General features: G+C 40.4%; 2 protein-coding genes across 2 annotated transcripts in view; one reads left to right on the top strand and one right to left on the bottom strand.

The window, feature by feature from the left end:
- COL6A6 (collagen type VI alpha 6 chain) overlaps positions 1-15,327 on the top strand; it is a 107,394-nt gene extending 92,067 nt beyond the window's left edge. Inside the window, 2 exon segments of the mRNA XM_060098820.1 lie at positions 804-897; positions 15,120-15,327. Of these exon segments, the coding sequence (XP_059954803.1) occupies positions 804-897; positions 15,120-15,327 (302 nt within the window).
- Positions 15,328-18,872: 3,545 nt separating this feature from the next.
- Positions 18,873-25,555, bottom strand: part of PIK3R4 (phosphoinositide-3-kinase regulatory subunit 4) — an 83,333-nt gene continuing 76,650 nt past the window's right edge. Inside the window, exons 17-21 of the mRNA XM_060099053.1 lie at positions 24,361-24,492; positions 21,398-21,498; positions 20,687-20,775; positions 20,277-20,385; positions 18,873-19,421 (exon numbers count right to left, since the gene is read on the bottom strand). Of these exons, the coding sequence (XP_059955036.1) occupies positions 19,251-19,421; positions 20,277-20,385; positions 20,687-20,775; positions 21,398-21,498; positions 24,361-24,492 (602 nt within the window). The 3' untranslated portion in view covers positions 18,873-19,250. The remainder of the gene's footprint in view (positions 19,422-20,276; positions 20,386-20,686; positions 20,776-21,397; positions 21,499-24,360; positions 24,493-25,555) is intronic.

Raw genomic sequence — 25,555 nt, 5'->3', positions numbered from 1 at the left:
TGCAGAACTACTGACAGACAACCTTAAGACAGATAATTAAAAATCAGATATACATAAAGGAAACTTCACAGTCTTGGCCATTCAGTCTAGAAACACACAGCCCAATCTACAATAGCAGCTCAGAAGGTAGTACTGGATCACAGCCCAGGACCAACTTGTTACTTATGACAACCTGGGACCACCAGGAAGAGATTTAACTGTGTTTAACACACAATTAAATTAAAAGCTTCATGGAAATAATAATGCATTTTTTAAAGTTTCTCATCAAAAAAATGGTTTCTAAGTGTTTAAATTATGTGGGAAGAGGCATGCTTTCATATTATGAAAAATTAATATACTTCAGATGAAATGAATTATAATGAATTAAACCCAAGATGGCACTGTAGTTACTGTTGTTGTTAATGATATGGAGACCATAAAGGAAATATCCTTTTCCCTTTGCATTTTAATATTCCAAAGGAGCAAGTAAAAAATAACTATTCTGATTAGTTCATGTCAGAGGCCAGACTGTTAGGATGGGCTTCTGATTTCTCCTCTAATTTTTGATGGACTTTAGCAGCTAAGGGTATCTTATTGAAAAGTAAGTTGACTTTTCCACCTATAAATTTGACAGTCATGCATTTTCTAAACCCAATTTTAGAGACTACCCTGAGAAATATGCTTTCATCTCATATGGCCACCTTAGTTGGTGTCTTCCCTTGATGGATGTTGAGAACAATGAAGGGACACTTTGCATGCAGAGCAGATTGCTGTAATGTTAATTGCTGTGAATGAGTCCCCTCACATATTTCTTTTCTTCCTAGGTGCAATCAACAAATATCCACCAATAAACATCAAAGCAAAGTGCTACAGACTCAGCTCTGCAGACCCGCAGCAGCCCCTGCGCCAGTTGCGAAGGTATTACCTGCTTAGTATTACTTGATAAATGAATGTGTCCCCTTCCTCCTCCTCCTTTTCTCCCTCTTTATCCTATTTGGACAAAATCTACCACTACATGATAATAAAATATAATTTGAGGGAACGAGAGATAATAAAAAATGACCAGGTTGATCTGAAAACAATCAAATAAGAGTTTTTTAAAACAGAAAATCTAATTGTTGAACTAAAACAACCAATGGGACACCCCAGTGGCAATGAGCGGACCTGATAACCAGATCTTGGTTTCTAAGTATCATTCCCCACTAAAAGGAACCAGGTTTCTTGGAGAAATAACTAATCCTAAGCTGTAACAGGGAAAGTACAATGTGAGCCTGGAACATTTGTTATGCCAGAAATCAAGAAAGCAGCAAAAACTGTCATGTCAAAAGGACAAAGGAATTGTCTTGAAAGGGTTCCCACTGGCCTGATTTTGAACAATTTGAACATCAGAAAGACTAATGATGGTAATGGATTACAACACTGAATTTTAAAAATCCACAAATCTATCTAGAGACCCAAAAAGAGAGGAGGGGAGGAAAAGTTCTTTTTTATAGAAGTATGCTAGCTAATAAATATAGAAAAAGTGGTAGAATTAGAAAATTACCAATTTGTAATCCTATTGTAATAACTGAGTCAGACAAGGATCAAGGAATGCTAAAACCAGTGGGTGACAAGTTGGGGGGCAGGCTATTTACAGTCACACAGAACCCCTCACATATTTATTAATGACAGAGGGGAAATATGCCTTTACATGGTGAGGTCTGGCCATACCCACTGTAACCAGGATCTGACACTATGTGTCTCCTGAGGGGAGGCAGGGGGAGATACAGTATCACCCATGTGGGATTCTGGCTGGAGATGTTTGACCCAAGTCTAATAATGAGGAAACCATTGGACAATTCCAGAATATGGGATGTTCTTCAGAACAGCCAGCCTATATTCTTCCTAGGTTTCAATGTCATGAACAGCAGAGGGATGTGAGGTAGTGTCCTAGAATTGGAGAAACTACAGAGACATAACAGCCAAATGTAGGGGTGTGAACCTTGATTTGATCCTAGATTAGAAAAAAAAGCTTATATTAATGACATTTGGGGGATAATTGGGGAAATTTGAGTATGAACAATATGTTGGGTAATATTATTGATTCATGTGAATTTCCTTATGTGTGGTAAAGTATCATGTTTGTGTAAGAGAATGTCTTTTTTCTTGAGAGAGGTATGCTGAAGTATTTAGGGGTAACATGCATGGTGGCTGCAACCTACTTTCAGATGGTTTCCTAAAAGGGAGTAAAGTGTGTGTGCATGCGTGTGTGTGTGTGTGTACACTCACACAGCGTACCAAGATGGTAACAGGTGGAGACCCATCTAGATCAGGGGTCCCTAACCCCTGGGCCGAGGACCAGTACCTGTTAGGAACAGGGCTTCACAGCAGGAGGTGAGCAGCAGGAGAGCCAGCGAAGCTTCATCTGCTGCTCCCCGTCGCTCACATTACCACCTGAACCATTCCCCCACACACCCCATCCGTGGAAAAATTGTCTTCCACAAAACCAGTCCCTGGTGAATGGCTGGGGACCACTGATCTAGATGAAAGATATACCAGTATTTATTCATGGTTCTCTGATCTTTACAATATTCTGTGAATTTGACAATTTTCAAAGTAAAAAGATAACTTGTAAAACTCAATGGATGGATTAAACAGATCAATAGACACATCTGGGGCCTCCCTGGTGGCGCAGTGGTTGAGGGTCCGCCTGCCGATGCAGGGGATGCGGGTTCGTGCCCCGGTCTGGGAGGATCCCATATGCCGCGGAGCGGCTGGGCCCGTGAGCCATGGCCGCTGAGCCTGCGCGTCCGGAGCCTGCGCGTCCGGAGCCTGTGCTCCGCAACGGGAGAGGCCACGGCGGTGAGAGGCCTGCATACCGAAAAAAAAAATAATAATAAAAAAAAATAGACACATCTGAAGAGAAACATAATGAACTGGAAAAATAAAGCTGAAGAAATTACTCAGAATGCAAAGAAGATAAATAAATATAAGAAGTTTAGAGACAGAACAGATTGGAAAGATTTAACATATAGCTAAGTGGAATTCTAGAAAGATGAAATAGAAATAACAAATGAGAGACAGTATTCAAAGACGTACAGGGAAGATCATTTTCAAGAACTTATGAGAGACATGAATTAAAAGATGAAGAAAAGACAAGGTATACAACAGTCAGGATAAATAGAAAGAAGCAGCAGTTGGAATGGTGTAGGGGAATGCAGAACACCAGGATGAAGAAAACTTAAAAGCAGCCAGAAATAAAGAGTAGGACATCTGCAGAGAAACTATAATTAGGCTGTCAACTGAATAATCAGTAGCAGTAGTAGAAGCCACAAAACTATTGAGAAGATTATAAATAGTGGGAAAAAAATTTTGCCAACTTAGAAAAACTGTCTTTCAAAAAAAATGAGGGCCTCCCTGGTGGTGCAGTGGTTAAGAATCTGCCTACCAATGCAGGGGACACAGGTTCGAGCCCTGGTCCAGGAAGATCCCACATGCTGTGGAGCAACTAAGCCCACACGCCGCTACTGAGCCCGTGCACCAAAACTACTGAAGCCCACACACCTAGAGCCCGTGCGCCGCAATAAGAGAAGCCACTGCAATAAGAAGCTTGCACACCACAACGAAGAGTAGCCCCAGCTCACTGCAACTAAAGAAAGCCTGCATGCAGCAACAAGGACCCAATGCAGCCAAAATAAATAAATAAATTTATAAAAAATAAAAATGGTGAAACAAAGACAATTTAGAAAGACAAAAACAATAGTTCATCACAAAAAGACCTTTGCTAAAGGAACTTCTAAAGTATGTACTTCAGGGACTTCCCTGGTGGTCCAGTGGTTAAGAATTGCATTCCAATGCAGAGGACATGGGTTAGATCCCTGGTAGGGGAACTAAGATCCCACATGCCATGGGGCAACTAAGCCCACACACTGCAACTACTGAGTCCATGCACTCTGGAGCCCACACACCACAACTAGAGAGAAGCCCATGCACCACAACGAAGGTCCCTCATGCTGCAACTAAGACCCAACACAGCCAAATTAATTAATTAATTAATTAATTTTAAAAAGACTCTGCGCTCCTAATGCAGGGGGCCCAGGTTTAAAAAAAAAAGTATGTGCTTTAAGGAAAATAAAGACCGCAGAAGGAAGGGCTGTGCTGCAAGAATAGTAGATGATAAAAAAATTGTCAATATTTAGGTAAATCTAAATAAGTGTTGCACTTTTAAATTATAGTCATATCAAATTTGTAGGGTTACCAAAAATCTGTACTTGTTAACAAAGCTATAAAATAAAACATTTGGCCCTTGGTGGCTTTAACAGAAAAAACAAGTTGTACTAAGACTATAAATATAAGTACTAATAAATAATTATTTAAACATGAGAAAAGACAGTGAACAATAAAATTATCTTTTGTTATTAAAAAATGAAGCCTTGAGTTTTAAACGGAAGGAAGACAGCACTGAAAAAAGGGGCAATAATATGTCATGGGGAAGTGAATGGAATTAAAGTGTTCTAGGAATCTGTGTTCTTTGGGCTGGTGGTTAGGCTATTGAAGACTCTTTTAAAATTACATTAATAACATACACATCGATAAACACCTTAAATGTAAATGGATTCAATGCTCTAACCAAAAGACATAGACTGGCTGAATGGATACAAAAACAAGACCTGTATACATGCTGTCTACAAGAGACCCACTTCAGACCCAGGGACACATACAGACTGAAAGTGAGGGGATGGAAAAGATATTCATGAAAATGGAAATCAAAAGAAAGTTGGAGTGGCAATTCTCATGAGACAAAATAGACTTAAAAATAAAGACTATTACAAGAGACAAAGAAGAACACTACATAATGACCAAGGGATCAATCCAAGAAGAAGATATAACAATTGTAAATATTTATGCACCCAAAATAAGAGCACCTCAACACATAAGGAAAATGCGAACAGCCATAAAAGGGGAAATCGACAGTAACACAATCATACTAGGGGACTTTAACACCCCACTTTCACCAATGGACAGATCATCCAAAATGAAAATATATAAGGAAACACAAGCTTTAAATGAACATTAAACAAGATGGACTTAATTGACATTTATAGGACATTCCATCCAAAAACAATAGAATACACTTTCTTCTCAAGTGCTCATGGAACATTCTCCAGGATAGATCATATCTTGGGTCACAAATCAACCCTCGGTAAATTTAAGAAAATTGAAATCGTATCAAGTACCTTTTCCGACCACAATTCTATGAGACTAGATATAAGTTACAGGAATATATCTGTAAAAAATACAAACACATGGAGGCTAAACAGTACACTACTAAATAACCAACAGATCACTGAAGAAATCAAAGAGGAAATCAAAAAATACCCAGAAACAAATGACAATGAAAACACGGCAACCGAAAACCTATGGGATGCAGCAAAAGCAGTTCTAAGAGGGAAGTTTATAGCAATACAAGCCGACCACAAGAAACAAGAAACAAGAAACATCTCAAATAAATAACCTAACCTTACACCTAAAACAATTAGAGAAAGAAGGACAAAAAACTCGCAAATTAGCAGAAGGAAAGAAATCAAAAAGATCAGTTCAGAAATAAATGAAAAAGAAATGAAGGAAACAATAGCAAAGATCAATAAAACTAAAAGCTGGTTCTTTGAGAAGATAAACAAAATTGATAAACCATTAGCCAGACTCATCAAAAAAAAAAAAAAAAGGGAGAAGACTCAAACCAATAGAATTAGAAATGAAAAAAGAGAAGTAACAACTGACACTGCAGAAATACAACGGGCATGAGAGATTACTATAATCAACTATATGGCAAAAAAATGGATAATTTGGAAGAAATGGACAAATTCTTAGAAAAGCACAACCTTCCAGGACTGAACCAGGAAGAAATAGAAAATATAAACAGACCAATCACAAGCACTGAAATTAAAACTGTGATTAAAAATCTTCCAACAAACAAAAGCCCAGGACCAAATGGCTTCATAGGCGAATTCTATCAAACATTTAGAGAAGAGCTAACACCTATCCTTCTCAAATTCTTCCAAAATATAGCAGAGGGAGGAATTCTCCCAACCTCATTCTACGGGGCCACCATCACCCTGATACCAAAACCAGACCAAGATGCCACAAAGAAAGAAAACTACAGGCCGATATCACTGATGAACATAGATGCAAAAATCCTCAACAGAATACTAGCAAACAGAATCCAACAGCACATTAAAAGGATCATACACCATGATCAAGAGGGGTTTATCCCAGGAATGAAGGAATTCTTCAATATATGCAAATCAATCAATATGATACACCATATTAAAAAACTGAAGGTGAAAAAACATATGATCGTCTCAATAGATGCAGAAAAAGCTTTTGACAAAATTCAACACCCATCTAAGACAAAAAAAACTCTCCAGAAAGCAGGCATAGAGAGAAGCTACCTCAACATAATAAAGGCCATATATGACAAACCCACAGCCAACATCGTTCTCAAGTGAAAAACTGAAACCAATTCCACTAAGATCAGGAACAAGACAAGGTTGCCCACTCTCACCACTATTATTCAACATAGTTTTGGAAGTTTTAGCCACAGCAATCAGAGAAGAAAAAGAAACAAAAGGAATCCAAATCCGAAAAGAAGAAGTAAAGCTGTCACTGTTTGCAGATGACATGATACTACACATAGAGAATCCCAAAGATGCAACCAGAAAACTACTAGAGCTAATCAATGAATTTGGTAAAATAGCAGGATACAAAATTAATGCACAGAAATCTCTGGCATTCCTATACACTAATGATGAACAATCTGAAAGAGAAATTAAGGAAACACTCCCATTTACCATTGCAACAAAAAAGAGTAAAATACCTAGGAATAAACCTTCCTAAGGACACAAAAGACCTGTATGCAGAAAACTATAAGACACTGATGAAAGAAATTAAAGATGATACAAACAGATGGAGAGATATACCATGTTCTTGGATTGGAAGAATCAACATTGTGAAAGCGACTATACTACCCCGAGCAACCTACAGATTCAATGCAATCCCCATCAAACTACCAATGGCATTTTCCACAGAACTAAAACAAAAAATTTCACAAGTTGTATGGAAAAACAAAAGACCCCGAATAGAGAAAGCAATCTTGAGAAAGAAAAACGGAGCTGGAGGAATCAGGTTCCCAGACTTCAGACTATACTACAGAGCTAACGTAATCAAAACAACATGGTACGGGCACAAAAACAGAAATATAGATCAATGGAACAGGATAAAAGCACAGAGATAAACCCATGCACATATGGTCACCTTATCTTTGATAAAGGAGGCAAGGATATACAAGGGAGAAAAGACAGCCTCTTCAATAAGTGGTGCTGGGAAAATTGGACAGCTACATGTAAAAGAATGAAATTCGAACACTCCCTAACACCATAACAAAAATAGACTCAAAATGGATTAAAGACCTAAATGTAAGGCCAGACACTATAAAACTCTTACAGGAAAACATAGGCAGAACACTCTATGACATAAATCACAACAAGATCCTTTTTGACCCATCTCCTAGAGAAACTGAAATCAAAACAAAAATAAACAAATGGGACCTAATGAAACTTAAAAGCTTTTGCACAGCAAAGAAAAACATAAACAAAGTGAAAAGACAACCCTCAGAATGGGAGAAAACATTTGCAAATGAAGCAACTGACAAAGGACTAATCTCCAAAATTTACAAGCAGGCCATGCAGCTCAATATCTGAAAAACAAAAAACCCAAACCCAAAATGGGCAGAAGACCTAAATAGACATTTCTCCAAAAAAAGATATACAGATTGACAACAAGCACATGAAAGGATGCTCAACATCATTAATCTTTAGAGAAATGCAAATCAAAACTACAATGAGGTGTCACTGCACACCAGACAGAATGGCCATCATCCAAAAATCTACAAACAATAAATGCTGGAGAGGGTGTGGAGAAAAGGGAACCCTCTTGCACTGTTGGTGGGAATGTGAATTGGTAGAGCCACTATGGAGAACAGTATGGAGGTTCCTCAAAAAACTAAAAATAGAACTACCATACGACCTAGCAATCCCACTACTGGGCATATACCCTGAGAAAACCATAATTCAAAAAGAGTCATGCACCACAATGTTCACTACAGCTCTACTTACAATAGCCAGACATGGAAGCAACCTAAGTGTCCATCAACAGATGAATGGATAAAGAAGATATGGCACATATATACAATGGAAGATTACTCAGCCATAAAAAGAAACGAAATTAAGTTATTTGTAGTGAGGTGGATGGACCTAGAATCTGTCATAGAGAGTGAAGTTAGTCAGAAAGAGAAAAACAAATACTGTATGCTAACACATATATATGGAATCTAACAAACAAAAAAAAAGGTCATGAAGAACCTAGGGGTAAGATGGGAATAAAGACACAGACCTACTAGAGAATGGACTTGAGGATACGGGGAGGGGGAAGGGTAAGCTGTGACAAAGTGAGAGAGTGGCATGGACATATATACACTACCAAATGTAAAATAGATAGCTACTGGGAAGCAGCCGCATAGCACAGGGAGATCAGCTCCATGCTTTGTGACCACCCAGAGGGGTGGGTTAGGGAGGGTGGGAGGGAGACGCAAGAGCGAAGAGATATGGCAATATATGTATATGTATAGCTGATTCACTTTGTTATAAAGCAGAAACTAACACACCATTGTATAGCAATTATACTCCAATAAAGATGTTAATAAAAATACATTAAAATTTGGGGGGCACACATGTAAAAAAATAAAAAGTAGGTAACTACCCAAAATGTAGTAAGGGAAATGGAATAAAAACAAACAACAACATAGTATTTTTTAAATAAAAAAGCAAGAGAGGAAAAAAAGGACAAGTGGTAGGCACAAAGTAAGACAGCCGAATCCAATCCACTTCTATATATCAGTAATTATAACAAAAATGTACAGACTAAGCATGCCAGTTCCAGTTAGAGAGTGACGGATTTAAGAAAACAAAAGAAAATCCAGGTATAACTGTTTTCAAGAGACACAGCTACAAAATGAGAACATGGAAAAGTTGAAAGTAAAATCATGGGAAAAAAGTCTAACAGGCAAATATTTTAAAAAGAAAACTGGAAATGCTATATTAATATCAGATAAAATATACCTAAAAAATTTTTATTTTATTGAAGTATAGTTGATTTACAATGTTGTATTAGTTTGTAAGTGAAGTGAGCCCTATAAAATATGCTCTTAAACAAAACCAGTTTGTAGAGATAAAGAGGGTCAGTACATGATGATAAGTGTTTAATTCATGAAGAAGTACAACAATTCTAAATTTATAAGAGGGTCATAAAATAATTTTGAAATATACAATGTGGAAATTGAAAAGGGAGAAATTGGCATTAAAATATCATCAGAGTTGGAGATTTCGCTACATCAGTTTGAATACTGTTAGGTCAAGCAGACAAAAATTAAAGATATAAAGATTTAATCATAAGTAACAAGCTTGATTTAATAGACTAGTATAGAATCCTGCACAGAAGAATTGAGACATTCTTCTGAACACACGGAACATTAACAACTGTTGCATCAGCGTGGAGGGTGTACAGGTGTTCATTGTGCAGTTTTTAACTTATAAATCAAGTGTCAACAAATCTCTAAGAACTGGCTTCATACAGTCCAAATTGATCACAGTGCAATTAAGTTAGAAATTAATACAAACAATATTTTTTAAGCCCATACGTTTTTTAATCAAAATCACATTTCTAAATAACTAATGAGAAAAAAATCCTAGTGAAAACTTAAAAATACTTAGAACTGTATAATAATCAAAATATTACGTGCCAAAACTTGTGGGATGCTTCAGAATTCATATTTTAGGAAAGTTTATAGTTTTATTTCTTATGTTAGGGAAATTTTTTTAATTGGCATACAATGTTATATTAGTTTCAAGTGTACAACATAGTGAGTCAACATTTATATACATTACTAGATGATCACCATAAGTCTAGTTACAACTGTCCCCATTTAAAATTGTTACACTGTTACTGACTATATTCCCTGTTCTGTATATTTCATCCCCCCTGACTTATTTATTTTATCCCATCCTCCCTCCCTTTCCTCTCTAGCAACCACCAGTTTGTTCTGTGTATCAAAGTATCTGTTTCTGTGGGTTTTGTTTGTTTTTTTAGATTCCACATATAAGTGAAATCATATGGTGTTTGTCTGACATATTTCACTTAGCATAATACCCTCTAGGTCCATCTATATTATAAATGACATTATTTCATTCTTTTTTGTGGCTGAGTAGTATTCCATTGTGTCTATATACACCACATCTTCTTTATCCATTCATCTGTCAACGGATACATAGTTTGCTTCCATATCTTGGTTATTGTGAATTTTGCTGCAATGAACATAGGGGTGCATATATCTTTTCAAATTAGTGTTTTCATTTTCTTCAGGCAAATACCCAGAAGTGGAATTGCTGGATCATATGGCAGTTCTATTTTTAATTTTTTGAGGAACCTCCATAGTGTTTTCCATAGTACGTTAGGAAAAATTTTTTAAACTCTAAAAGCTAATGAGCTAAACATTGCTCTTAAGGTGTAATAGAAAAAAATATATACTAAAATTTTTTAAATACTTCAATAAAGAAATACAATTAAAAAACAGAAATTGGGCTTCCCTGGTGGTGCAGTGGTTGAGAGTCCGCCTGCTGATGCAGGGGACACGGGTTCGTGCCCCGGTCCAGGAAGATCCCACATGCTGTGGAGCGGCTGGGCCCGTGAGCCATGGCCACTGAGCCTGCACGTCCGGAGCCTGTGCCCCGCAACGGAAGAGGCCACAACAGTGAGAGGCCCGCCTACCACACACACACACAAAAAAAAACAGAAATTAACACATTGTAAACAAACTATACTTCATTTTTTTAAAAGATGTAAAAACTTCTTTTTAATTTAAAAAAATAAATATTTTAAAGCGATGTTATACAAAAAAATAGAATATACCCAAAAAATGGAATAAGAGTAGAATTTACTTTTTAAAATATCCTAAAAAAATTTATCAGCAACAAAGGCAAAAGTTATTTTAAAATAATAATATACATATATATCATAGCCTTTGCATGTATGAATATTACTTATTTTTTAATTAAAAAATAATTGAAATCAAGCAGTTAGGAGAGTGGGGGTTTTTGGTGGTTTGTTTCAGCGTAAATCATGCTAACACGCGCATACGTGCCCCACATCTGACTGAAATCAGAGTGCCCCAGCCCCTGAGAATCACACTTAGACAGATGCTTCTGACAGTGTGGCTTCTCCTACTGTGCAGTGTGTGCATTCCTGTGTGGTGATGGGGCCCAAGGCCCTCCCCCCTAGCCCGGAAGCCCCAGCTCCAGAAGCTCCAAGAATCCTCTTACCTTGCTGGGAAGCAGGGGAACTGTCCAGCAGCAAATGCTTCTGAAGTCAGGTCCAATCAGGCCTGTGTGGTCAGTCCAGGAGGAGCAGGGCTCCCCCTGCTGCAGGTGTCTGGTAGCATGGAAAGGGGCTTCAAATTTGCATGTGGATCAGGCTCCACATATTACAGATAATTGCAAGGGCAGGTGCAGGAGCCAGCTTATACAAATTAAAGACGTTTTTGGAAACCATTCCCACCCTGTGTTTCTTCCCGCTTCTGCACATTGCCCTAAGATACACTGGAGGCTCAGATTCTCCCACATACCTGGAATGGTGAAATGTCAGGAAATACTGGGGCATAAGGAATTGAGACATGAAATCCACACTGCCATCAGTGACTCCCTGACCATGTGTTAGGCTGGGACTCCCCAGGCCTTCTTTAAGTAATCAAAGACTATAATAAAAGGTAACAAGCACACAGCTGCTTCTGAAACTGCCTGCCTGAGCTCTTCAACAGAAGGGATGCAGAGGCAAGAGGCCTGGACACAGGATGACTTACCACGCGAGAATTAGATCATTCTGCTGTCAGATTCTGAGAAATACAGGTAAAAGCTTGTTCTTCTCTGGTAAAAGACACTGAACCAAACCACAAGCAAGAGACAGATGCCCACGAAGGAGAGACTGCAGGGAAGCCTCTATGTAAGCACTTAGATCCACTCAGAGACAGTGAAAGACTGAAAGCCACCTGCCTATTCATCCAGGCAGACAAGCACCTGTGCCAGACTTGAAAGCGATGACAGGCCAGAACCGGAACAATTGAATTGTAAAAATGGACACAGTCGCCAGTGCCATATGAATATACATCTGTTGTAATTCTGCTTTCCAAAGTGTGTTTTCTAGACACACAAAAATGTGTATTAAGATAAAAAGAATTCTCAAAATAAAAGTAATCTTGCCTGCATTTTCCACTCTAGTGCATCCAGTCAACTAATAAATGCAGCTGGGCTGACTCCTGGTTGTCTGCATGGTAGAAGGAATCTGTGATCACAGAGGACTGAAATCTACAATTAGTTCCACCCACCGCATTTTACCTACTTGCCACATCTTTCTTTCTAGAAGCTTTACTGGTGCTGGGCACACATTGCAAAATGAATGGACGGTATTTCACTCCTGTTTCTTTATCTTGATTACGTATTGTCGAAGTTACCCATCAGCAAAGAAGTATCTGAGCAATACAGAATGGGAGAAAGAAAAGCAGAAAGTCTGTATGATTCCCAGAGTAATCAAATGATTCTTATCAAATGCTTCTCCAATACCAACTCCACGTATGACACAGTGGAAAAGGTGGAAATTCAGAGATGTGGTGTTTATCATGTTCAACCCTTTTAAGAATCAACATATTTGAGGGGAAAAAATAGCAACGCAATGCTATAGAAGCAATTACCAATTTAACAACTTTTTCTTAACAAAGAGGGAGGAAGACAACAAAGTTAACTAAATTTACTATAAAAATGAGCCAATGCAAAGGGAAAGAGAATGAGGGTGGAGGGGAGAGACCAGTATAGACAAGATAAACTCAAGCCATGGAAACCGTATGTTCCAGACCTGAAAGAATGTCCCCTCACGATCTGTGGGGCCGTAGCTTGTGCATACAGACAGTTACAACTTTGGAGGATTTGGGTTCATAATATTTAGTCTGGAAATTAACAAGAAAATATAGAGAAGAGCAAAATGGGGGAAGGTGTAAGGAAATTGTATTTGCACTGGAATTTAGCTATGGCCACTGTTCTTGGTGATTGGGAGGAGTTTGTTGATCAATGTAGTACATCCCTGGTAGCACCGACAGAAGCCCAGACATACAGTATATAAGGTGTGGAGGCCTCAGGGTCTGTGTGACGTGAATAGTAGGCTTCTCGGTTGGTTTGATGTCTCCCTTACCCTCAGCTCTCATTACAGATGAAAGAAGAATATGCAGTGAGTGTTTGTGAGAGACAAAGACAGAGAGAAAAAGGGGAAAGCAAAGTAACTTTAAATTCTTTTTACATCCTCTACTTTTACTCATTTTCTAAATAGTGATGTTTTTGTGAGACAGATCAGATTTATAGCTGGATAAAACAGAAAAATCCAAATGCAAAGGAACGGATCATGGTGCATATGGTGAATGTTGCCACTGTCCTCCTGGTCTCAACATTTTGGAGTTCTCATGACTCTTCCCGTGACCACAATTTAGTTAGTTTCTCTTATGCCACCAGGCTCTCACTTATTCTAAAAATTTTATGAAGAGCTTATGTGCCAGGCTCCACATAGCTTCTTAACTTCTGCCCCAGGCCACCTGCCCACCTGTGGTTCTGCACCCATATCCAGGTGCTTCTGACAGCATGACATGTATCATTTCACTTTCTTATTCCAAATATCTTGATAGGTCTTGATAAAAACCTAGTTGAGTGGAAGTCACACGGGACTCTATCAGAAGAGTTGGTTGTAGCCTCAGCTCCGCCTCTCCTGCAGCCTCACACTCAGTCTCCTCATCTGTAACCAGCAGACACCATGGGATTTCGATTGTCACTCACAGCAACATTGGTGGTTTTCGTCCTCATTTTACACCTGAAGAAACAAGGTTCCCTCTAGTTAAGTGATCTGCTCAGAGCTGCCCAGCTAGTAACCAGAGGACCTAGAATCTAAGAATGTTCCAGGACCCAAGGCTCTTTCCACTGCCTCCCTGTGAGATGAGGTCTGAAATGGCTCCCTTTCCGTGCTAGCCACTAGCTTTCAGCTAAATGAAACTAAAAATTCAGCTTCTTGGTAACACTAACCACGTTTCAAGTGCTCGATAGCCACATGTGACCAGTGGCTGCCATACTGGCCAGTGCAGATCATAGGACATTTTTCCATCAGTACAGAAAGTTTGATTGGACAGGCTAGGACTTCTGGTCAGCACTTGGCTTCTGATTCCCTGTCGTCAGTCTGGCATTCAAGACCTCCCAGAGTCTGAACCCAGCTTCCCTTTATTGTTGGGTTACTCTTGACTCCCAACCAAACCCCTTGTGTACCTGCCAAACTGGGCGCTATTTCTGCATCCCCCACTGTACCTAACACAGTGCCTTCCGTAAAGCATGAACATTTGGATGGACGGACAGATGGATGGATGGATGGATGGGAGAAAGGGAAGGAAGAAGAGGCATTCATTGATGCTTTCACTAGACAAATACTTATATCTACCATGTGCTAAGCACTCCTCTAGGTTCCTGGGATTACTATGGTGACAAGACATGGTCTCATGACACTTTCTGTCTGGGATGGTGGAAGAGTGGGGAACAAATCACAAAGTTTAAAAGTAAATAAAAATCAGATAGTGATAAGTGTTAGGAAAAAAATAAGAGCATGTTGTGCTGCGTGACTGGGACCGGGAAAACTATGTATCTGGTGGTCTCTAAGGAGGTACCATTTGAACCAACATCTGAATAAACAGGAGCCAACCATATGAAGTTCTGAGTGGAATATACTCCATGAAGAAGAAACTTTGCTGTTAAAATTATACTTTTGCATACTTTGACAAGATATCTTATTCGTCAGCTTCTAATATATCTGTTCAGTGTAAATCCCCTATTGAATCATCTCAATAAACTTACCCTGAAGGAAGGATGCAACAAGGAATGGGTGCACAATTATTTAGGAACATGGGTTAACATAGAATATGTTACAGTTGAAATGGTATTTATCTTCTATGGGGTTTCTTTTCTTTCATTGTATAGCTTCCTTCCTGGACCACATAAAGCTACGCTCAAAGAATATGTATTGCAGAAGGCAAAATTCTTTCAACATGAAAAATATCTGTCAAGAACAGCAAGAGGCAGCAGAGATGATACGGTTCAAAATTTTATGAGAAACACATCCCATACCTTTAAAAGTGGGAAAGGGGTGATAAAAACGGCTCCCAAACAACATGATAAAGGTGCTTGAAGAGTTTAGCCTCAGGAAGCATGGTAAGACTCTGGGCTTAAATAACTAAATTCATGAACACAACGTTGGACGACTTTTACTTGGATTTCTGTCTGCATCCAAGGTCCGCTTTGGAGGACCTCGTGGCCACAGGTGGTGGGTCATCAGAGAACTTGACCCCTTGCACTCTCTGGTATTAAGATATATCTTGTCCATTTATTTGACCATTCCTGATAATCCCTGATAATTCCGAGACTGGTATGTTCAAGAACTGTTATCATTAAAAGATGGAAAAATAAAAGGAGTCTTTTAAGTCTAATGGCGATGTAATTTAAAGCTAAATGTTATAACGTGTATACGTGTATATACATGGGCCAACACTCATGAGTTTTAAATTGTAGGTCTCCGTCCAGTCCACTTTCTATAAACCAAGCCTTCTTTCTCAGCTTAGGACTGATTAATGCTCATCTATTTAACCAAAGGTTAATGTTTTGGGAGATCGTAACATTAACCCTAGAAATTGATGCCGTTTTTATGTCGTAACTTTGAAAATTTGACCTTCCTCGACGACTCCATTTTAACACACCCTGGTCTCTGTATGGACTGACTGGATTGCCAGTGGGCTTGTGCGGGAAGCTTTCCTCCATCTTGTGCGGTTGTTTGTTTGCTTGGACAGGTGAGAAACAGAGGGTAATTTTTCCCAGCTCCAAATCCTCCTTAACTCACTGAGAAACTCATATTTCCCCAGAACATAAATTATGTAGAGCCTCCTGCCTGGCCATATTTTTTTTTTTTTTTGCAGTATGTGGGCCTCTCACTGTTGTGGCCTCTCCCGTTGCGGAACACAGGCTCCGGATGCGCAGGCTCAGCGGCCACGGCTCACGGGCCCAGCTGCTCCGCGGCATGTGGGATCCTCCCTGACCAGGGCACGAACCTGTGTCCCCTGCATCGGCAGGCGGAGTCTCAACCACTGCGCCACCAGGGAAGCCCCCTGCCTGGCCATTTTGATAGACTTTTATTATTTCTTTCCCATTATCATTATTATTATTATTTTTACTAATCCATGTATTCTTTAGACAAGAATAGGAAAGACACAACATGTCGTGGGTGAAGCTCTGAGTTATCCATCAGGTAGCTCTTTAGTAAATAGTGAGCAGCAGCAAAGAGGACGGGCAGAGCTCTAAAAAGAGCTTAAATGCACACTGAGTTTGGAAAAGATAAAGGTGTCCATCTCTTAATCTACAAATCCTTATTGATGGGGGGGTGGGGGTGCCAGAGATGCGAAAAGAGATCAGAGTGAAACAGGAAAGGTCTTCAAAGTGCATCTCTGGTGGCTCTTTCTCCTCACTCCCATCCAGATCACATAACTGACTTTTAATCTTAAGATAGGGCTAATGTTTTCAACAACTAGACACCAAAGTAGTAATACTTAATTTAGACATAATGTCAAATTTTAAGAGCTGGCTCCACAGTTGGTGGTAGTGGCCTGGCTGCACAGATGGCCATACTCTCTAGGAAGGGAGGGAGGCCCTGCGTGGATGCATGGGGCACAGGGTTATGGACACCAAAGACCAGCAGGTATCATCTGACTTTCTTTTCTACACCTCTCTTCATAAAACCTGGGAAAGAAGAGCCATCTGCAGTGTTTTTACAAATCATTTCTGCCATCCTTACCCAGGCAACTCCATAGAAATAGCTCCCAATGTCTCCAAAGAGCAAGGAGTTAAAAGGTTGTATCCATACTCAGGTAACACAGAAGAATAAAGCACATCAGCTTTCTTCATGTATCCTAAATGGTGCTTAGGAGTTCAGGAAAAATTTGTTTCAAGTACAGGAAATTGATGAGCAATATTTAAGAGGTATTTTAATAAAAGGGATTTTTCTGGTTAACTCAGGATTAAGCAAAAATTCCTTTCTTCTGTTTATTGTTGGAAATACTTTTAAAATGTTATTTGTCTATCTTTTTGGCATTGCTAAGTAAAGTACACCAAACAAATATTTCCTTGGTGACTGAGATTATTTTAGCATTTGGGGTCATCGTTTTAATCATTAGTAGGTGAGGGGTCTGAAGCATAGTGTAAATAGTAAGTTCCTTTTAAAAATAATTATCCCAAATATTAGCATTTTTCCATGATTTATCACTTTCTCTTAAAGGGGAAAGTACCACAAATTGAGTGTAAATTAAACAAAACCCTATTTAAACCAAGAATCACACAAATAAGCAGTGATGTTCTTGATATAGAATTATAAATTAATTGACTATAAAGGACAATTTCTTCTATTATCTCCACACTGAACTATGAATCAAACGTGTTAAAGAAAACCCCTGGAAGTCAAAAAGAAATGCAAACTCAATGTGGCATCAGATTGTAATACTCAGTAACAATTCAACCAAATGACCTTTATAAAGCTGGGTGGGGGGCAGATTTTTAAGTGGGGAGAATGAGTGGTAGGAAGGTAGCGGGGAAAAGGATTACAGCTCCATCAGCATACTCCATCTCTTCCCTCAGTATTCCCCAAGTTTATTAGTCTGTGGCTTATCTAATGGCTCCAGGCTTGGGGCCCATTTTCAGAACAAGTTTATGTCTCAAAAAACTTCCTCCAACCTCTGCAGACTCTAAATCTGATCTAGTAGCTAGAACCTCTATAAATATGGTCTTAGCACACATTAAGGGAAACAGAGGCACTACAACATGACAACGCCAATGTCAAATTTGCATATTCTATGGATCCACTGAGCTCCCCGGCCCATCAGAGTCCATCACTCCTGACCTGGACCTCTCTGAATGATGGGGTTTTCTGATCGTTTTATTGTTTACTTGTCTAAACATTAAGTGTGTTGAATCCTATGCACTGCAACTGTTATGTCCCATACTAAGTTATATAATTATACAAATTAAATTTTTGGAGTATTTTCCCGAGACTCAGATTATCTGTTCAACTTCTTGGTTTTACAGACTCCTGTAGCTAATTTCAAACTAAAATATTTTGAACACCATAAACCCTTCTGCAAGTGGATGACAATTAAATGTGGATGGAGAAGCTCCTGTGTGAACAATAATCAATAATTTTCAAGGGTTTATTTTAGTGGGAAAGGCCAAATTTTGGTCTTTTAAAAATATAAATTTGGGGCATGTTTTTAACAGCTTAATCTTTTTATTTTTCTCTTTTCACACATTTAATAAATAATATACACTGGATAAAAGCAAGCTGATGGGCCAAGTTTCAGAATTTATAGTAGAGCCTATAAAAAACAGTAATGATGACCAAGAAGAGACACACTACTCTGGAGCTGACACACAGGAGATCAAGTCTACAGGGTTAAACATCTAATAAGGCCAGCTCTAAAACTGGAAGAAAGATAGATGGGCTAGAGAAGGAAGCATGATACTGAGAATCCAGAGACCTGGACACAAGGCCTAGTTCTTTCACTGAGTCCCTGCAACACCGGGTCCATGTCTTCAGAACACGTGCTGCTGGAGAGGTTATTCTTCTGCTAATGTTTACTGTTAAAAACACCAACAAAAACAAACAAAAACCCCTTAAGATACTTGAATACAGTTTATTTGCTGGTTTGAATAGCATTTTTAATAGCAAAAAATGTGTTTACATTATAATAGCTTACAACCAACTTTCAGTCATCTTTTTTAATACAAAGTAAACTGAGATCACCTAAGTCTTAGCATTTTAAATTCCTCACCTCTGTGATATATACAATAAGAAAGTCCCAGATACTATTGTCTGGCTAATTCCAGCTGAGATATACACAAGTATGCCAGCAACTTCCTTAACCACCGTGCATGGGATTTGTTTAATCATGAAACAGACATGATTCTGAAAATTAAGCAAATGAATCTGTGTTCACTCTGTTCTCTAAAAATACTTTTTCTCTTGAGTTATAGTATATTTATATATTTTTACAAATTATACAAATCACCCAGTTTTCATTTCCAAACCTTAACAATCCCATCTCTAGAAGCAGTCACGATGAAGCCCTGTGTCGTCTGGAACGTGGCGACATCCGTGATGATGTCGTGGTGACCTACAGGCAGAGATTCTGGGCCCTTCCGAGGGGCATCATCACTCGGTCCCACTTTCTGCTTATTCTGAATTTCCTGTTTCGTGGTTAAAAGTCAAGGAGAAAGCCAGAAGTTAAAGGCTGTAGCACATTCTACCGCCTGTCTGTCCTCCTGCTTCTGAGGAATACTGTTCTTGTTTAGGCTAGCCCTCCCGTGAAGGAGTCACACTTTCACAAAGACACTGAGCAGAGAGAGTTCAAAGTGATGTTCTAGGTTTCTGGTCACTGGACTCCACAAGTTGCCACTTACAAATACGGAAAACTTACAAATAGGCCAATAATCTGTGCATATTACCCCTGTCAACATCAAAGAACAAAGGGAAAGAACAGAGAGGCAGAGACAACCGGGATGTGGATGTAAACACCCGTCAGACACTCCAGCCCTTCTGAAGCTCACTGTTACTTGTGACAAAGGAAGCCCCTCATTTACTGAGCACATACCCGGCCCAGCACTGGCAAGTACGTCATCTCCTCTGCAGCCTCTGCCTGACTCAAGAACACAAGCTCTTGAGCCCCACCAGCCAGGTGTGAGTCCCAGCGCTGCTGTACTAGCTGGGTGACCTTAGACGTGTTCAACTTCGCTGTGCTTAACTTTCTCATTTGCAGAAGGAAAATAATAAAGGCACTTCCTTATAAAGTTGTTTTAAGGACTTGGCAAGTGTCTGAAGTGCTTATTTTGAGCAGTGTACTTACACATGCACTTTCTATGTTCATTCTACTTTAATAAAGGTTAATTTTAAAAATACAGAAAAGTCAAGAGAAAATAAAACATAATTTTAAATTCAAAGAAATAGTGCCACTCTTGGCCAAGCCATTTATTTGAATCAACATGATATTTATGAAAGCCGTTTTTGTTCCTACAAATGTTGAAAGAAAGAAAGACTGCTTATACCTGGACGACTTCGGTGCCTTCAATGATCTTCCTGTAGTAGGACACAGATGAAGAACTAGTGCTTCCTGCAATGACATAGGACCTCTCTGGGTAAGCCAGGTCCCAAAACCTGGGGTAAAGGAAACAATTGGTGATAATCTCGAAGGAGGGGAGGGACTAATGATTACTGGCTGACACTCATCAATGCTAGCTTGTTCTCTTCTGCATTAGGAAAAGACAATCTTCTAGAAGAGCCTAAAATTATTTACAAATGAAGTATTAACAGCTGTCCCTGAAGAAGCAGATGACGTTAAACATCACACTGCTGCTGGTATCTATAATAAGCAACACCTAGTGGTAACCGCAGTATCCATCCACATTTTGCTACCTTTCTCCTTTCAAGCACTGGATATCAAGTGTCTTTACTGTACCTTATTTTCATGTCTGAGCCAGCTGTTAGCAGGATGGGGTTCCCATCTGCAGGACTACAGTAGAGACCGTGGACACTGTGAGGAGAAGGCTTAAAGGAAATAAAGAAATAAAGAGTCAAATAACAGACACCAGTGTAGCCCATACAGGATGTAGCCGTTTCTAGAGACAAGTCAGCTGTCTGTGGTTAACTGAAGAGACCAGAGACAGATCATGTATGTCTTAGATCTTCTTTCTTTGGGAATTTAAAATGCGTTTGCTCTGTATCATCCTGAATAAAGAAGCAAAGCCTGTTCAGCTTCCCAAAATTCTCTATTTGGGATGAGAAGGACCCCAAGTAAAGGAGAAAAAAATCTTTCCTACCTTCTGCCCCAACAAAGCACCCTTAAAAAAGTGTGTATGAGCAGTCACGTTCCATTTTTTTAATGATCTAAGCTTTAATCTGTGCTTTTCCTAATGAACCCATATTTTACTGGGGTTCCAAAGAGACATCACAAACCTTATGGAGCTGGCAATCAAAACACCCACAGAAGCAGACACCAGTAAGCGGGAACTGGAAAGCCCACGGTAGCAATGACCACCTAATACTTAGTAAAAACCCAAATTTAAAACATAACCCAAAAGCCCAACAAATATCATGTTTGGCAAAATGCCTGAAAGTGCTTGGGCTGTGGGAGATTATGTTGGCCTTTATAATAAAAACTGGAGCAAACCTGTAACTCAGACAGTGGTGGTGCACCACTGGCCCAGAGCGTGAACCTTCTGTCGCCCGTCTCCATGTCCCACATGGATACTTCATTGTTGCCCTGGACAGCTGAGGGAAACAGGCCAGAACGTTACTCAGACAAGGTCTCCGCTCTTAGGGATTCATGTCTTGGTAGAGGTAGTCAGCCTACAGCCATTTCCATTTTTTCCCATCCTGCAAGAAACACTCACGAATACTTTTAAATAATACTGTGACCCTGCCACCACACTGGAGTGCAAAAAAGAAATGTTTTTTATAGCCTACTAGTCAATATTTACTGGTGTCCAGCCAAGTGGAGAGAAGTGCAGGGTTCAAAGGCAAAGCATAAACAGACTCTGCCCTCAAGAAACCTACAGTCTAGGACTTCCCTGGTGGCGTAGTGGTTAAGAATCCGCCTGCCAATGCGGGAGACACAGGTTCGAGCCCCGGTCCGGGAAGATCCCATATGCCACAGAGCAACTAAGCTTACGTGCCACAACTACTGAGCCTGTGCTCTAGAGCCCACAAACCACAACTACTGAGCCCACGTGCCACAACTACTGAAGCCCGTGTGCCTAGAGCCCATGCTCTGCAACAAGAGAAGCCACTGCAATGAGAAGCCCATGCACCACAACGAAGAGTAGCCCCCGCTCGCCACAACTAGAGAGAGCCTGCGCGCAGCAACGAAGACCCAACACAGCCAAAAATAAATAAATAAAATAAATAAATTTATTTTAAAAAGAAAAAGAAACCTACAGTCTAGAAGGAAAGAAAAAAATATAAAGTATAAGACAATGAGCACAAAAAGAGAGAATGCAGAGTTCCACCTGCACTCAGGAAGGCAAAGGTCACATCCAGTGGGTGAGAATCAAGGCCACCTCATGGAGGTGTCATCACTGGGACGGAAAGAGCAAGTGAGGCTGGAGACACAGGTGGCACATGGATCACTTCAGGCAGAAAGGATGGAAGGAGTAAAGCACACACGCCCATGTCTGGGTACTGTGGTCTGACTGGAGCACATCTGACAGGAAGAGTAGAAGGAAGATTCTAGGGAATGGAAGCTGCAGGCCTGAGAGAGGCTTTCTCGAAAGTAATTTTGAGCAAGAGAGTGATAATACCCCAGGCTTCACTCCTTCATTAATATTTATTGAACCAACAATGTTTACTATGAACCAGTCACTGTCCTAGGCACTGAGGAAAAGAAGGCAAATAATGCAAAAAAAACACTTTTTCACAGAACTTACATCCTAGTGGTGACAACAACCCCCCAAAAATGCAGAGGCCCCAAAGCAGGAATGTGCTTAGTTCAAGGAAAAGGCCAGGAAGCCCCTGTGGCTGGAGCCCTATTTTATTGCACTGTGCTTTACTGTGTCTCACACCCACACCTTTGTAAACAGTTCCTCTGACAATAAGTCCTCCTCAAATTATCCTACCTTGGGTATGCCATGTGCTTCCTGTTGGAACCCTGACTGATCAAGAGCGTCAGTGAGATAGCAGGGACAGATCCCATAAAGTCTCTGTGCCATGGTGAGGAGTTTGGCTGTTACTTGAGAGCCACTGGAAGGTACTGAGCAGAAGAAAGAACAGTCTTTGGTAAGAATAAAAGCAGGGAGTTACAAGGATGTTGCACTAATAGGGACAAGAGATTATGGCTGTTTGGACTAGGGGGACAGTGATGGAAAGAGTACAAGGTGCTCAATTCTGGACATATTTTAAGACAGAACATGTACAACTGGCTGATGGACTGGAAGTGGGATGAGAGAGAAAGAAGAACAAAGGATGACGCCAGGCTTCCTCCTGAGCTTTGAGCCTGAATGCTGCCACTCCCTGGGACAACACTGCAGGGAGAGCAGGCTGGTCCTCAAGGAGGTGGTACGGAGCGGGCAGCTGGTGGAGAGGAGCCAAGCGTTCAGCGTGGACAGGACAGGTCAGGTTTCAGTCGGCTATCAGACATCTTAGGGAAGACTTTACACAGGCACATATAAAAATCTGAATAAATTTGGTACTATTTTGCGGGGGACTGGATGTGCTCACACAGGGAGCCAGTGCAGAAGGAGAAGAGGTTCAGACCAAGACTGAGCCCTGAGGCTGGCTACAGCTTAGAAGTAGGAAGAGGAGGAAGAACCAGCAAATCAATCAACAGAAGAACCAAGAGAGTGATGTCCTCAAAGTCAGGTGAGGAAAGTGTTTCAGACAGAGCAAGTGATCAACCAACCAAGTGACAAATCCGTAAGACGCAGACTGAGTCATGGCCATTGAACCTGGCAGCACGATGACCTTGACAGCAGCAGCGCATGAGGTGCACTGTGTGGATGAGAAGGGAGCAGGAAGAGCCCAGAGGCACGGGGACCAGCGAGGGAACATAAGAGTAACAAGAGCTACCACTTATCAAGCACTTCTTGCATGCCAGGCTATGTGCGTTACATGTGTTTTCTGAAATTCTTACAACCTCTGCTAGCTAAGTATTTTTAACCACGTTTTACCATTGAGGAAAATGAGTTTCAAAGACTTGCCCAAGTGTCTTGCCAGAGAATCCATACAAGAAAATTTGAATGCCAACAAGAGAAAGGGAGGGAAGCTTGCAAGAAACTCAACAGAAATGGCAGCTGAGAAGGATGACTCAAGGCTTCTAACTTCTAAGATTTCCAGGAAGACGGTGACAACTTTAGCAAAAATAGGGGACACAGGAGAAAGAAAATAAATGGAAAGGAAATGGTGGTAGACAGGAATGGAAGGTGGTAGTGTGATTGATGAGATCATTCTGAAACATGATAAATAAGAAATGACAATGAGATATCAGTGGTGGGAACTTCTTCCATAATCAGAACTGAACCAAAGCAAGCATTTGGCTCATATGTAAAATAAAACTCTAAGAACATGAGTCTAAGCAGCAGGGGGTTCTGCACTTTCCAAGAAAGGCCCCCAACCCCGAGAGCCAGCCCTCCCTCTTACCTGCGATCACCCAGGACTGGTACAGCGGGTGCATGGAGAGGCGCCGGATGCGGGCCCTGGAAGGGTGGCAGTGACTGGAAATGGGCAGCTGGAACCGCATGTCCCAACACGCCATGGTGCCACTGCTTGTCCCTGAGGGGAGGAGAAGTCCAGAAGGTGACCACCCATGGTAAAGCACAGCAGGCTACAGTCATCAAGTGGTAATTTGCGAGCTTTGTACGGATGCGCGTTCAACCTGGCTTAGCCACTTGGAGACAAGGCTTTGTTTTCACTAAGCTGCCCTCCCCAACCCCAGTGTCAAACAGTGCCTTACGCCTAAGATACAAAGCACTGGCACGATGCTACTACAAAACGGCCTAACAGATGTGAAGTGAAAACGAGTGATTCATTCATTACTGACACTTACTAACTGCCAAAAGTGCCCACAAAAAACCCAGGCCTAGAGAAGACATAAAGTGAATCTGATAACTCAAAATGTTCAGGCTGCCTTAAATAACCAGAGGTGGTTTACTGGCATTCAGCGATCACTTTACCAATCCCAAAGTGGTAGCAGCTTTGCAGCTATCATCAGTTTCAATCATTTCCATGTGCCCTTTTCTCCAAAACATTCTGGAGACAGGCACGGGTGTCCAATCACAGTAGAAACTGGGGTGAATGCATGCATATCTGCCCATGGCACCTTAAACCCCATAGAGAGAAGGCCCCCATCCCAAAGAATAATGCCCCCCCAACACCAAGATTGGTCTCCAGTTCCAGTGGAGAGATGGGGGTGGGAAAAGACAAAAGGGGCAGCGGGTCCCTCTGTCACCCTGCCCCTCTCCAGGACAATGGCTCAAATAGCCACAGCAGTACTGGCTGCCCCCCTGAGAGCTACCAGTGCCATCTGCTAATTTGCTACATGTGTAATAGCTACTCTTCTAGGCCTGGCATTACACATTCCTAAACCAGTACAGTTTAGTCACACAAAAGGCAAAAAAATAATGCATTTCATATAAACTATATAAAAATAAAGATACTTAATGTCACAAATGCAAGTTAGGGAATCTAGAAACCAGTATTCAAGTGCAGCACATTATAATTCTTCTGAAAAAGAGTGCCAAGTGGGAATGAATAAACTCTAGTACCTTCTAAAGGGGCAGGTTCAAAGCCCTAGGAGAGAAAAAGGTGAAACTAAAACAGAAGAAAGCAGCAAGCA

This window comes from Mesoplodon densirostris, chromosome 5 (assembly GCF_025265405.1).
Source record: "Mesoplodon densirostris isolate mMesDen1 chromosome 5, mMesDen1 primary haplotype, whole genome shotgun sequence".
NCBI lineage: Eukaryota > Metazoa > Chordata > Mammalia > Artiodactyla > Ziphiidae > Mesoplodon > Mesoplodon densirostris.
This window is presented reverse-complemented; position numbering and strand designations above follow the sequence as displayed.